Source organism: Pelodiscus sinensis, chromosome 8 (genome assembly GCF_052426305.1).
Source record: "Pelodiscus sinensis isolate ZL-2025 chromosome 8, ASM5242630v1, whole genome shotgun sequence".
Taxonomy (NCBI): Eukaryota; Metazoa; Chordata; order Testudines; family Trionychidae; genus Pelodiscus; species Pelodiscus sinensis.
The window spans coordinates 52,056,217-52,072,003 of record NC_143059.1 but is presented as its reverse complement, the minus strand read 5'-3'; the positions used below and the strand labels follow the sequence as shown (position 1 = coordinate 52,072,003).

The 15,787-nt window shown below is 41.9% G+C and overlaps 1 protein-coding gene across 3 annotated transcripts in view; it reads right to left on the bottom strand.

Moving 5' to 3' along the window:
• Positions 1-15,787, bottom strand: part of ADAM12 (ADAM metallopeptidase domain 12) — a 308,214-nt gene that overhangs the window by 42,858 nt on the left and 249,569 nt on the right. For all 3 annotated transcript variants that reach the window (XR_012905666.2, XM_025188248.3, XM_075935285.2), the window contains exons 12-14: positions 15,169-15,346; positions 7,134-7,223; positions 4,895-5,090 (exon numbers count right to left, since the gene is read on the bottom strand). Coding sequence is in view for 2 of the 3 variants with exons in the window: in XM_025188248.3 (XP_025044033.2) it covers positions 4,895-5,090; positions 7,134-7,223; positions 15,169-15,346 (464 nt within the window). In the remaining variant the exon portion in view is untranslated. The remainder of the gene's footprint in view (positions 1-4,894; positions 5,091-7,133; positions 7,224-15,168; positions 15,347-15,787) is intronic.

The following is a 15,787-nucleotide window of genomic DNA, read 5'->3' as shown; positions in this document are numbered from 1 at the left end:
TATGCACTTTCCCCATGTGTGTATAGGTGCAAGGGAGAAGGCTGCTTGGCCTTTTCTTTCAGACACTCTTATAATTATTATTATATTATTTCTTTCAGACACTCTTATTATAATAATAATAATTATTATTATTTGGCTTTTGCTGCAAGTGACTGAATGCAGAAAGGCAAGAGTTCCATGTCATTCTCTGATCTGAGGTCCTGTGCACAAAAGATTGAATTAAATGGTTCTGAAGCTCAATTAGTGTTGCAAGACTCCTTCCATCCTGATTGCCAGTAGGTATTGTATCTTCTCCTAAATATGCCCTTACTTTGTCTGATAGCTCTAATGCTAAATTGTCATTCAGGTCCTGTCTTAGATGTGCCACTGAGTTTCCCTGGCTGCCACTCAGGGATTGTCCCCTGAGATTATACCCTACTACTCAACTACCATGTATGGTGGAGGACCACAGGTTGAAGAGAGACCTAGGCTACATCTAAATTACGAGCTTCTTCTGCAAGAGGAAATTCAAATGGAGCACTCTTTTGCATACATCACTCTCATTTGCATTTCCTCTTCCTTTCCCTGTTGCGCAAGAGGTTTTTGCACAAAAAAGCGCTGTGAAGACAGTGCCTTTTTGCACAAACCCCCCCTTTTGTGCAAGAGCCGTTCTTCCTCATTTTTTGTACAAAGGTTTTTTTGCGCAAAAAGGCGCCATCTACACAGCACTTTCTTGTGCAAAAACCTCTTGTGCAAAAGGGAAAGGAAGAGGAAATGCAAATGAGAGCGTGACATATGCAAATGAGCGCTCCATTTGAATGTCCTCTTGTGGAAGAGTCTTGTAGTTTAGACATAATCATATTCTGTCCTTGGGGAATGCATATGGGGATGGTTAGCCATGCAAGCACTAAATAATGTCCTAAAGATGGGTGCAAGTTTCCGTGGCACCTAGGCAGCTCTTTAGGGCTCTACTCTGTGGATACACAGTGAATCAGGATTTGGTCTTGTGTTATTTAATTTACAAAGATGAAATTGACTCTGGGAAAACATAATGATTTTTAAGAAAGACAATATCCTGGTATCACCTAAAATACTACTGGTTTTATTGGGTGAGAGAGCCATGAAAAGTATTTTTATGTGTGAACTAGACTTATCTGCTTGGAGCAATGAAGAAACATTAAATGTAGTTCTCGTTTCCCTGAAACAGATTCTCATTGGTCTCCATAATTTACACAAATTCAAATATCTCATTGCTTTTCTTTAACTAGAGCTACAAAGGTAGGGTTGACGTTTATTACAGGGGATACTTGGCCTTTGTCAGGAGACAGGAGTCAGGAGTGTACAAAGGACACTCACATAAGGACTTCTTTTGTACAGGAAACTTTACTATGTTTTATCCCACATGACTTCCTGCTACTTATAACACCAGAGCACAAGCCCTGTAAGTGTGAGTCTCTAAACCCAGGCGCTGAGACTCACTGCCACTTTCATTTGTTTATTTTTTGCCATGTAGACATCTTCTTAGGAGACTAATGTCACTGAAAGTCAAAGGGACTTATGCTGCCAAGAGCTGAAATTCCTTTTAAAATTGGGACGAAGGCTCCTAAATCATTTAAATGCTTTTCAAAAGCTTGGTTCATGCTAATTATTTTACCAATTGTTTCTCTATATTTCAGTATCCCCACCTGAACAATGGGGCTAAAATGCACTTTCATACCTCAGCTGTGTATATAAATACATGCAAAAAGATTATGAGGCACTCACTACTACAGTAACCGGGGACACCAAAATACCTAGAATATACAATGTTCTCATTACCAAATGCTCCACTTTTCACTGATGGTTATTATGAAATCACCACTCTCTGCCCAAAATGTGACTCTCCTGTGTAGTAAGAGGGGTCTAGTTGAAGACTGGTCTCTTAAACTCACTATAATGGTTTTGCATATTGTTTTACTTCCAATTGCTGTACTGATATATGCTGGGCTTTTTTTTGTCTCTTTCAGTGTTGGATTTTTGATTGAACAATTATTTAAATGCTGTGGGCCAGCTGGTATAAATTGGGGGTAAGTCTGGTGAAATCAACAAAGCTTTGTCATTTTTTACCAACTGAGGATCTGGCCTTGATTCTCACAAACACAACTGTATTCAGGAGTAGGTACGGGCCTTATGCCTTAAAAACAACAGAGCCATTGCAGCTACTGATATTAGTAATTTCATTTAAGATTCAGGCTTCTTTGCTTTATTATTAAGATAAAAAGGAGGCAGATTCTGATCTTACATGGAGAGAATTTACACCAGTATAGCTCTGTGACTTCAATGCGGTTATATCTGATTTACAAAGATGTTAGTGGTAGAAGACTCAAACCCCTCGATTTTGGTTTGGTAATCTCCTCTCCCTCAGAAATGTAGTCTCAGAAGCTACCACAGATGAGAAGTGACTGTTCATATTGTAGGGGCAACAACAGTAGGAAAATTAGCACCTTTAATACAGCAGGAGCTAGAAACAGTTCAACTTTGCAAATGCTAAGACTCTCTAGAGATTCTGTCACCATACTATAAAAACTGTATGCTGTCACACCCTTCTGTTTAGCTGCACCATTTCTGGCTGCTACTGCAACTCAGAGAGCCATTGTTTTAGTGTGGACTAGGGATGTAAGGGTATATCTATACAACAGAGCTTAACTTAAATAAGCTATACAAATTGAGCTACGTCAATTGCACAGCTTATTTTGCAATAGGGAGCATTTACACAGCACTTATTTTGAAATAGTGCACTCTTCCTCTGGCTTCCCTTATTCCGTGTACAATGAGGGTCACAGGAGTCAGAGTAAGAAGTCCTCCAGCTTGACAGTGTTTTGACACTATTTTGGAATAACTGCCTACTGTGTAGACACAGACTAAGTTATTTCAGAATAGCACTAGTTATTTTGAAATAATGTTTCTGTGCAGATGTACCCTAAAAGATTAACTGGTAAACCGCACCGTTAATAGGTGAGGCTTACCAGTTCCTGTTAACCAGCGGGGGCTGGACCAGCTCCCTGTCCACCCTTGGCCAGCTAGCAAGAGCAGCCTCTGTCTGTAGTGTGCCTGGTCTGGCCCTCCCACCGCAGGTTACACACCCTGACTCCCTGGGAGCAGGGCCAGCAATCTGCTCCCAGGATCTGGCTGCAGAGTTGCAGCGAAGCCTCCCGGGGAATCCCTCCAGCCCCACTTCCAGGAGGGCTCTGCAGTATAAAGCTTATAAAGCCTTATACTACAGAGCCCACAGCACGTGTAATCATGTAACTGCTAGGATTTTTAGTGGTTACACAGTTACATTTTTAAATGACTTTTTACATTCCTAGTATGGGCCTGGAACGGGGTGGATGTGGATGTGCATGTGCCTGCACATGGTATTGAAACTAAGCATGAGACAAATGAAGTAATTACAGTTTCCTGAACTCAACAAGACCTCTGACCATTTTTAACAATAAATGTGCCCTGGTATCTACTACAGTCTTGCCACACAGTACAGCCCATGTTGAACAGAAGTTTAAAGATGGGTGTGAGGAAACTGGCAGTGAGCTCTGGATCTTCCAGAGGAACCTCTTCCTCAGGAAATGAAGATAACTATGGAGCCGTGGGAATTCAGCTTCCTGACCTTTATCTGAATGTATCTCACTAACAGGAATTATTAACAATCCAACTGAATAATGTACCATTGTATGGAAAACTGTTTTGAAAAGTGTTTTTGTTTTGTACAAAACTTCCCGTACCCATGCATTTAAGAGTGGGTTTTATCCCTGACTATGTCTATGGTTTGTAAGTAAGGCTGCTAGTGTACTGGTGGAGTAGTTCAGATGCAATTTTGCATGGGATTGTGTACACACAGCACACACACACAAATCAGGCAATTAACTCCTGAGACCTTAATATCTTATTTCATTTTGCATTAATGACTTCAAGTAGAGTTGAGAGTTCTCAGCACCTTGCAGAATGGCTCCAGGCACCAGTTCAGCAAAGTATTTAAGCACATGTTTAACTTTAAACATGTTTTTATGTCCCAGTGAAGTCATGACAGAATCAGGGCTTAAATACAGTAATTTGCCTCAAGCCACATAGCCAGTAAGTAGCAGCCAGGAACACTGTCTTTCAATCTTCTGCTATAACCACTAGACATTATTTAAGAGGAATCCTAAAATAAAATCCATCATATAAATATCCTAAAATTGTTCCGTCAGAATAAGAATATTATTTGCCAGATCCTCAGAGAGTGTATACTGGAGTAACTCCATTGACTTCAATGAAGCTATGTTGATTTACACCAGCTGAGGATCTGACCCCAAATGCCTAACATCAAAGGCACTGATTGCATGGTTGCTTCTGGGCTGCAGTACATACAGGGGAAAATTAGTGGGTGCAGAGCTCCCACTGGTGCCAAGCTCTGCCCCCTCTCCCCACACCTCTCACACACTGATGGCCCCGGGCTTACCAACTCCATCCTGTCCTTCCCAGTGCTTCCAGAGTGCCTTGAACAGCTGATTTGCAGCATTCAAGCTCTGGGAGGGAAGAGGAGGTGTGGGGATGGGGCATGCTTGGGGGAGGAGGCAGGGCCAGGGCTTAGGAGAAAGGGTGGCATGGGGAAGGGCCTGGGGCAAAGGGGGTCAAGTATCCCCAGCAAAATGAGAACTCAGAGCCTACCTAAAAGACAACTTTTTTTAAACTAATCTGAACTTTTTATTAATAAGGAGGCCTTAAGATCTAAGAATGTGAGCATGAACAAAAAACTGGCACAACTTCTTTAGGTGTATTTCTGATTAAAATGGATACATATTGCGTTATACATTCTCTTGCTCATTCTTTCAAAGTCACATGAGATTTGATATTTTATTAAAAAATGCTGTAATACTAGCTCCTTGTATCCAGAACTTACCTTTTCCCCAGAGTGTGACACATTGTTGTTCATGGGTCTGACATATGCCATTATAACAATACCCATCTACTCTGTAGCATGGATGTCCATCATGTAAATATACATTAGCTGGGCAGTGAGGACTGGCTCCAGTGCAGAACTCTGGCAGATCACAGGAGTTACTTGAGTCTCTGCAAGAAATCCCTGCTGGCTTCAACTGAATGAAGAAAAAAGCTGTTGTAATTCCAATCAATAAAAGATACAAAGCAGGATAATTTATGCTACACAGTAATGTTTGGGTAGCTCTGCATCAATTGACCATTAAGCACAATATAAAAACAATAGAGTACGTAATATATATTTACCTGATATATTGTGTAAAGGTTGTTGACAGAAATCTAGAGTACGACTTTGCTCCTGGATGAAAATGTATGGATCAGGTGGTACACCTCAGAATAAAACCTGACCTTTAATTAACACTGGTTTGGTTTTTAAATGGACAGAAGAGGAAATGCAAATGAGAGCATGACATATGCAAATGAGCGCTCCATTTGAATGTCCTCTTGTGGAAGAGTCTTGTAGTTTAGCCATAATCATATTCTGTCCTTGGGGAATGCATATGGGGATGGTTAGCCATGCAAGCACTAAATAATGTCCTAAAGATGGGTGCAAGTTTCCGTGGCACCTAGGCAGCTCTTTAGGGCTCTACTCTGTGGATACACAGTGAATCAGGATTTGGTCTTGTGTTATTTAATTTACAAAGATGAAATTGACTCTGGGAAAACATAATGAATTTTAAGAAAGACAATATCCTGGTATCACCTAAAATACTACTGGTTTTATTGGGTGGGAGAGCCATGAAAAGATAAAGAGCTAGCATCACTTTCCAAGGAGTTTTTTAAAATTGCTTCCATAGACATAGAAGTATGTCGTGTTTAATGGAAAAGGACAACTGTATATGTGGATCAAATGTGAGGCTGAAAATATTTTCAGTGGTTCACTATTGATATTGGGTCTACATTACATGCTCAAGATGACTGTAATGACATAACTATCAACAGAGGCCTGCAAATCCACGAATATCCACTTTATGTCCATGGGTAATTACATCCATGGATGTGGACGTGCATATCCATAGCTCATTTTTGCAGATATGGATGTGGATGCAGATACAAATTTTGTATTTAGAACGCTGAATATTTGCAAATATCCACTTTATACCTGCAGGTATCCACATGCATGGATGTCAATGCGGATCTCTACGGCTCATTTTTGTGTATACAGATGTGGATGAAGATACAAATTTTATATCTGTGCAGGGCTCTAACTACCGAGTCAGCAAATTAACCACATATGATTACATGAACTGGCCTTAATTAACAGAATTAACTCAGGAGCAGATTATCCCTATTTGGATGTGGATTCTTCCCCTTTCCTGCATACTGAACTGGGTGGCCTTTGTATCATAACAGATGTTTCACGACCTTCCCCCCATTCTCTTCAGAGTTGAAAGCAGTCAGCAACTGCATAGCTAGCCATTCTGAGTACTTACTTATCAACAGCTTGACAATGGTTATGCACTGGAGCACTAAATTTTTAACTGCATCCACAAGGTATTCTAGGCAACAAACATACTGACTCTGATAAACTGTACGTGTTAGAAAAGCATCTAAACAGGCTTAAAACAGTGCCTGCTAGCTTCCGTGAAACCCTGCCTAGGTACTTTACTAGCTCTTATCCAAAAGCTGTTTTGAGGCCTTAGGAATGTTACCGTCTGTGGCAGCCCTGTCTGGCTGTTCATAAACGTAGCCACAAGGCTGAAGATCTACTGTCACTTGGGACTTGTCAACAAAAAAGTTTGTTTTAAAGAATTAACATTCATCTTCTTTAAGAACCCCTCCAGACAGGGCATATGAAGCATGTCTAGTGTATCTTGACTGCTTGCCATGGCATAGCACCCAGAAATGTCTGCAGAAATTTGCATGTAGAAGTTCATATACATTCAGGGTGTATGAGTGAGTGGAAACAGCCACCAATACTGCAGGCACAAATTAATATTGTCCCTATTGATTTGGCCTAGTACCTTCAACTGCTGTTTCTGGTAGATAGTTTTTTAACTACTTACATGAAACACCACAAGTGTCTTAATGCTTAATTATACTAATTTGTTTGTTCTGCCTCCTTGTTCACTAATCTGCAGTTAAGATGATTATGGAATTCTGCCATCTCACAGAAATAAGAAACATTTCTATAAATTTACCTTACAGTCTTCACAGCAAAGTCCATGTGCACACACTGCTTCTGATTTCAAAGTGCAGGTAGTAGCGTTACAGCAACGATTTGTACATTCCTTGAAAGGGAGTGAATTAACATTGAACAACTTTAAATCAAAAGTCTTTCTAAGAGGCATGCTCTAGAGCTCAAACAAGTTATGGGTTTGTACAGGAAATACTATGAAATTACATGTAAAAGGTCAAAGAAGGTGACCTTTTGGCCTTTACATTTGTGACCCTATAAGTAACTGTAGTAAACTTCCAAGGGCCATAGAGCCATGCCTAAATATTAATATGTACAGTATAAGCATGTAAGATTCACCCAAGGTTTTAGTTCCACTGAAATAAATGGAGTTACACTACAGGCAGTCCCCGAGTTACGTGGATCCGACTTACGTCGGATCCCTACATACGAACGGGGCTTTTCTCGCCCCGGAGGACGAGGGCGGCAGGATCGCCCAGATGCGCCATGGTCCCGCCGCCCGTGTCCTCCGCAGCGAGAAAAGCTGCTCCGCGTCTCCCTGGTCTGCTGGGGTGGGGGGGGCCTACTAGTGCGTCCCCCACCCCCAGCAGACCAGGCTTTTCTCGCCGCGGAGGACGCGGGCAGCAGGACCGCGGTGCGTCTGGGAGGTCCCGCCGCCCACGTCCTCCGCGGCGAGAAAAGTTGCTCCATGTCTCACTGGTCTGCTGGGGGGCGGCGGGGGGTGCAGCTAGTGCATTCCCCGCCCCCCCAGCGGACCAGACTTTTTTCGCCGTCACCTGGGGTAGAGCAGCTGGGGCGCTGCCGGGTTGGTCCCGCAGCGCCGCTCCTCGGCGCTGCGGGGACCAACCCGGCAGCACCCCAGCTGCTCTGTCCCAGGTGTCCAGATTCAGCCGCTGTTGAAACTGATCAGCGGCTGATTCCAGGAAGCCCGGGGCAGAGCAGCTCTGCCTCCGGCTTCCTGTAGTCAGCCACTGGTCAGTTTCAACAGCAGCTGAATCTGGAGCCAGTTCCGACTTACATACAAATTCAACTTAAGAACAAACCTACAGTCCCTATCATGTACGTAACCTGGGGACTGCCTGTAGTATGAAGCTCAAGGAATGTAATAGTGAATCAGGCTCCAGGAATGTAATAGTGAATCAAATCCTTAGTGTCAAATTCTGTCCACAGCTATGTGTGGTCAGTGACACTGTTATCAATGAGGCTGCACTGGATCACTGATAACAGAATCAGACCCTAAAGATATCTGACTTATCAAAAACATTATACGAAAAAATGAATTTAGCGAATCCTAGAAAAAAAAGAATTTATCCCACCCTCATTGTTAGTTACTTATAGGTAGAATACAGAATAGATTAGAGGCCATATTCTCAGTGGTGTAAATCAACACAGTTTCACTGAGTTTACTGATTTACTCCAACTGAGAATCATAGAAGACTAGGGTTGGAAGAGACTTCAGGAGGTCATCTAGTTCAACTCCAAATAATTCCAGCCAGGGCGATGTCAAGCCTGGCCTTAAAAAACACCCCTAAGGATGGAGATTCCATCACCTCCCTAAGCAACTCATTCCAGTGCTTCATCATTCTCTTTGTGCAACTTGAGACCACTGCTTCTTGTTCTGTCATCTGCCACCACAGAAAATAGTCTACTTCCAGTCTCTTTGGAACTCCTCTTCAGGTAATTGGAGGCTGCTATCACATCCTCCTCCTCTTTACTTCAACTAAATAAACCCAATTCCATCAGCCTCACCTCATAAGTCATGTGCTTCAGCCCCCTAATTATTTTTCTTGCCCTCCACTGGACTCTTTCCAGTTTTTCTGCATTTTTCTGTAGTGGGGGCCCCCTCAAAATTGGATGCAATGCTCCAGATGTAGCCTTATCAGTGTCAAATAGAAAGGAATAATCACTTCTCTCCATCTGCTGGCAATTCTCCTAATAATGCAGCCCAATATGCCGTTAGACTGCTTGGCAACAAGGACACACTGTTGACTTATATCCAGCTTCTTGTCATCTGTAATTCCTGGGTCCTTTTCTGCAGAACTGCCACTTAGCAAGTTGGTCCCCAGCCTGTAGCAGTATCTGGGTATGTCTACACTACCCCCCTAGTTCGAACTGGGGGGGGGAAATGTAGTCATACGGAGTTGCAAATGAAGCCCGGGATTTGAATTTCCCGGGCTTCATTTGCATAAAGCCAGCCGGCGCCATTTTTAAATGCCGGCTAGTTCGAATCCCGTGCCGCAAGTAGCCATGCGGCACGGACTAGCTAGTTCGGATTAGGCTTCCTAATCCGAACTAGCTATACACCTCGTTCCACAAGGTGTGGCCCATGAGATGTGGCCAGTATATTTTAAGGGTAACCCTACTGATCGGTGCCAGACCCCTGGAGCACGGCCTCCTCTTCCGGCGCGTCTGCCCTCCCCAGGTGTTCTGGCAGCCTTCTGGGGTAAGAAGGGGGCTCCTGCGGGTGAGCTGGCTGCTCACTCTCTGCCTTCCCCCTTTTGTCTGACTCCGCTGTTTTTAAATACTGGCGCCTTCTTCCAGCACCGGCATGCCCTCGGCTGGCCAGGTCTCCCCTGGGTCCGTCAGCCTGCCAGTTTCTGGCCCAGCTGGCTTGCGCATGCACCAGACCGGGGGGTGCTCCCCGCTGGCCACCCCTGCGCATGAGCCGCAAGCCCAAAATGGCGTCAGCCTGCCGGCCGCGAGCACAACACCGCCAGCAGGGCTAGTGTGTGTGGCGGGGTGAGGACCCCATCACAGAGATGCTCTGGGGACGGACGCATGGGGGGGGGGGCTTACAGGGGGAGCCGGGGCCCGCTCCAGGCAGGGCCAGGGGATAGACCCAGCTCCAAATATTGGTGAAGCAGGGCCCCCGACTCTGGATATTGCTGGAGCCAGGGCACTACAAGACCACATAACTCACCGCTCATGCCTGTGGGTACATTCATTCAAGCCATACTTCCTTAACTTGCTGGGAAGAATACAGTGAGAGACCATATCAAAACCTTTGCTGAAGTCAAGGTGTATCACATTCACTACTTTCCTCATATCTCAGGAGACAGTTATCTCATCATAAAAAGCAAATAAGTTAGTTAGACATGACTTGCCCTTGGTGAATCCATGTTTACTGTCCCTGACCATCTTCCTTTCCTCTAAGTTTTTCAAAATGGATTTCTTGAGGAGGCTGACTGGTCTGTAGTTCCTCAGTCTCTCCTTCTTCCCCTTTTTAAAGATGGGCACTACATTTGCCTTTTTCTGTTCATCTGAGATCTCCCCTAATTGCCACAAATATTCAAACAGAATGTCTATTGAACTGCAATTACCTCAGCTAACTCAGCACCCCTAAATGCATCACATCCAGCCCCACGGATATGTGCATGGATCAGCTCTTTGGAATAGTCCTTTACCTCTTCTTGCACTACTGATGGATTCTCACCTCCTCCCTATACTGCGCTGTCCACTGCAGCATTATGGGAACTGACCTTGTCTGAAGACTGAGGCCAAACAAACAAACAAACAAACAAACACAACAACAAAACCTTGACTACTTCAACTTTCTCCACATCTGTTACTAGGTTACCTTCCCCACTGAGTGAGGGTACATCTAGACTACAGGCTTCTTTTGGAAGAAGCTTTTTTCGGAAGAGATCTTCTGAAAAATCTTCTTTCGAAAGAGAGTGTCCACTCTGCAAAAGTGCATCAAAAAAGCGATCTGCTTTTTTCAAAAGAGACCGTCCAGACTGAATGGATGCTCTCTCGCATGTAAGCTGTGATTGCTATGGATGAAATGGCCACCAGGGCTCTGGTGCTTTTTCCTCTTCTTCTGAAAGGACTCTCTTTTCCCCATCCACACATGCCTTTTTGAGAAAGAGCTCTTTTGCAAAAAGGCTTCTTCCTCATAAAATGAATATTACCAATGTCAGAAAAACTCCTCTGTTCTTTCGCTTTTCTTGCAGAAGAACACAATTGCACTGTGGACGTTCCTCGAGCTTTGTCAGAAAAATGGTAGTTTTTCTGACAGAACTCTGTAGTATAGACAGACACTTCCCTGACCACCTTTTTGTTGCTAACATACCTGTACAAAACCTTTTTGTAACCTTAACATCCCTTGCTAGCTGCAACTCCCATCGTGCTTTGGCCTTCTTGATTACACCGCTGCATGCTCAAGCAATATTTTTATATTCCTCATCTGTCCAAGTTTCCACTTCTTGTAGGCTTCCTTTTTGTGTTTAAGCTCACTGAAGATTTCTCTGTTAAGCCAAGCTGGTAACCTGCCATATCTACTATTCTTTCTGCACAATTAAATGGTCTGACAGAAGGGCTTTATAGTGTCATTAAATATAACATCAGAAAGTTCTCCATTTTAAGAAAGTTTATCATCAGAATTCTGTATTGTAATGGGATTGGTGGATGGTATAAAGAATGAGATATTGTTCAGTATAGCTGAGTGCAACTGCAATAGTGTTATCGGAACTATTCTGATAGAGAGCTTTGCAGAAAATATGAACCGCATTATCACTAACTGAAACATTCTCGGTTTATGTTGGTGCATTAGACTATGGCACTTCCTATGTATGTGGGTTTTTATAAAATTTATTTTCTTAGACTGAGTCAATAAAAACTTTAAGAAAATAGTGGATTTGCTTCTGAGATTGTAGTAATGAGTTCCAAGCTAAATCACAGGCCTCTAAGATCTAAAAAATATAGCATCAGATAAAACTGCTGTTCAGTAGTGTTGTCAGTTTGCCATCTATCCATGCTACAGTATGTTCAAAGGTAGGATGTAGGCTATGAATGAAATTCCAACCAAAATTCAATAGCACTCTTGCAGAATTCTAATCACTCACTCTCCTATTACTCAGCATGGAAAAAGGCAGGCAAATAGATGTTGTGCTTTGTAAATTGTTATAATTTTTTTAAAATGAGGCAAGAGAGAGGATATGGATAATCACAGGTCCAGCTACTTTAAATTTTTCTTGTTCACAGGAACAGAAAAAGTAGGGCTTAGGTTTCTTAGAGTAGGTTGCCTGGCCTATGACTGCATTTCAGCCAAACAAATTACAACTCCTGTAAGTTACTGATATATGGAACAGCTTGTTATCACAAGGCTCCAGCATCTCTCATAATTTCTTCCATTACTGGCAGGATGTGGAGTGTAGAGTGAGCCTCTCTGCTGTCCAAGAGATGTTACAGCTCTTTACGCTTTTTCTGTGATTTGTTTCAAAACTGTTTAAATTCGAAATAAAAGGAGGAAGCAGGTGCTAAAGAGTATGACTGCAGCACACCCCTCCCTTCTGTCTGTCTGAAGCTTTAATGTGGGCCATGATGGGGAATACTGAACTTAACTGGTGTTTTGAATTGATATCAGTGTTAATCTTATCTTGTCTTAACTGAGCCTTATACTGAGATGCATACTTCTCAATGACTCAGGGTATGTCTACACTTGAACCCTAGTTCGAATTAGGGATGCAAATGTAGGCATTCGAAATAGTCAATGAAGCGGGGATTTAAATATCCCGTGCTTCATTAGCATGATCTCGCCAGTGTGTTACTCCAATCAACAGCTGTTTTGAAAGTGAAAGTGTGCTCCAGGACGCGTTCATTCAAACCAAACCCCTTGGTTCGAACTAATGTTACTCCTTCATTTTTCGGGTCTATTGTGAAGTCATCATACTGTGTACAAACTTCTTAAACCTGGACATTAAATACAGCTCTCTACTTCTTGATATGAGTACAGCAAAGAGAGTTATAAACCATTATTCTAGGATATATCTAGACAGCACCCTTCTGTCGGATAAACTGTGATGATTATTTCGAGTCTGGGTTGAAAGAGCTTATTTTGAAATTTGGCGCTGTGTAGACAGCACCTAATTTCAAAATAAGGCACTATTCCGACAAATCTCTTAACCCTCGTGGAACGAGGATTACAGGGACACAGGAATAGCATGCCTGCTATTTCAGGAAATAGCGGGAGCGTTTAAAGACACAATGTTGCTATTTCAGGATACTTCTGGCATCCAGAAATAGCGCCATAGTCTAGACATACCCTAACACGGAAGAATGGCCATACTGGGTCAGATCAAAGGTCCATCTGACAAACCACTTGTTATACATACATATGTTTGCAGTGATATTTAATCTTGAAAGTTGGTAAAACTATCATGTGCAACTATCATGTGCTACAAGGTCATATGCAGCACTGATGTACTGACATTGGTCTAAACAACTTGGCTAATGAAACGTTAAATAATGTAAGAGATTTGTTGATACCTCTCTGACCACAGTGGGAGCAAGTTAAATTCCTCATACCTGAATCATAGATTAAGATATTTTAGAAAAGAGAAAGAGATGAGACAGCTTAAGGTACCATTCAATGGTATTAAGGGGCTTTGACTTTAAAAAGGTGTTATTAACACTTGAGTAAAAATGAGAAAGATAACTGGATTAGAAACATATTTGCAAGCCATTGACACTAATGCTGGCATTAAACAAGAAGACAAGCCTACTTCTACAACCCTGTTACCCCAAATAATGAGTGTGCTGTCAGGAAATACTTATGGTTTGTATAAATTCAATATATTGTATAGAAAGGCTACAGCAAACTCTTGCCATTTTTACTGCCCTGAGTCTATTTTGTTGGCAGTTCAATATTTATCAGAGGAGACAAATGCCACCTCTGTTGATGAGTTCAATTTGGTTAATCTCAGAGAAGTTCAATATGACCAATGAATAGAGAGGCCAAAAGAAGTATGTGTGTCTGATCAGATATCATTTTACTCCCCGTATTCTGCATTTTCTCTTCTCATTCTAGCAGTCCTTTGACACATGCACTAAATTAAAGTAAATCAGCTTGGTAGTAGCAGCATCCTTTTTGGATGTAATGTAGGTTATTTCTATTATTAAGGCAACTGAATCAGAAATCTGCAAAGAAAAAATTCAAACCAAGAGGGAAAATGTATTGTGCATGAAAATGGAAGCAGGTTTCCTTAGGAGCAATATTTTTGATATTATGTAATCTATAAAAACAAGTAGCTCCGAATCCAAGGAAAGAATTCTCCAGCTATTATATGGTATCTTGGGAAATCTGAATTATTTTAACTAATTTGTATTGGTTTCAGGTAATTAACTAATGCTGAAAGGGATTCCCATGTTGTAAATCCCAATAGGAACTCAGTTAAAGTTCTCCAGCACTAATTTTAAGAGATACAGGTAGTTTGTAAAACCCACACTAAGATGACACTTAGACCTGCCTACTGCACTGCAATAAGGCACAATGAAAAGTAAGCAGAGATGAACAGCTATCTTGGGGAATTTAATTAAAGTTTAAGATTGAAAAATGAAGGAAGGAGAGAGTTTTATTTAATACAGAGCAGTCTGAAAAAAAACTTTGACTAATTTGCAAGCACTTTTGCCCTCTTCTATATAAGGTTTGTACAGTTGAACCTCTCTAGGCCGTCACTCTCTTGTCCAGCAACATCCGTGATCTGCCATGATTTTAGTTAGCAAGATGTCCACTTATGAGTATAGCCAAGTTTCCTGTGTCCCTATAAAGTGTGTTTACAGCCACTAGTCCTGGTTCTCAGTGTTCTGTGCTGTCACTTAGCTCTAATTTACTCCTAAATGTCTTCTAAGACTCCAGTAAACAGTGAAAGGGTAGGTAATGCTGCTAAGAATTAGCATGTTTCTTATGCTTTATCTACATATTTCCTTATGCCATTATAATAAAATTGTGTAACAACACTAACACGTTGGTATGAAGAGAGCTGATAAGCCTTGGATAGGCAGGCACAAGTTTATATAGGGTGTATCAGTACAGTCATACATTATTAAGCAGTATTGCAAGCATTGTTCCAATTATTCTCCTCGGCAAAAAAAAAAAAAAAAAAAAAAAAGACCCATTCACTACAACATTAATCTCCTCTTGTTCAGCAAATTCTCTGGTTCGGCACCCATCAGGTCCCAAGATTGCTGGACTAGAGAGGATCAATCTATAGCAAGGAGATAAAATAATAATTCTGAAATAGATAGAGAGATAGTCTTACATCAGGTTCCCCACAGTCACACTCTTCTCCATCTTCCACATAGCCATTCCCACACTTCTGTCCACCAAATGATTCCTTAACTTCGGGCAGGTTAAAGAGACACATCCCCACTCCTTTTTCCAGGCTATTTTCCAGATCCTTTTTACTACAGCTGCTGAATACCATGGGGAATGGATAGCTGGGAAAGAAAAAAATTGAAAAAAGAGAAAGTTTAGCATCCTGAGATGAAAAAAAAAATCTCTATTATTCTGGTGACCTCCCAGTACATCCATACACAAGCAAGCACCAGGGCATTCCACAGAAGATTCAGCTGCAAAAATTCACTGTAGGTTGAACTATTCTAAGAAACATTCTGAGACTAGACACAGTCATTTCCAAGAGAATTTCCATGCTTAGTCACCTAATTCGTGGCTGAAAACAAAACTTGTGCCTGTAAATCAGGAACTGAATGTCTACATAGCTGATTACACATGCAAAATTGTGAGGGCATATTTAGGCCATGATCCTCCAGTATTGACATTGCAGAATTTCTTGAATTGGCAGGTTGTTAGGTGCTAGTTTAAGGGCTCTTTGAAAATCTGACCCAAAATTATTGCTGTTACTCTCATTTTAAAATTAA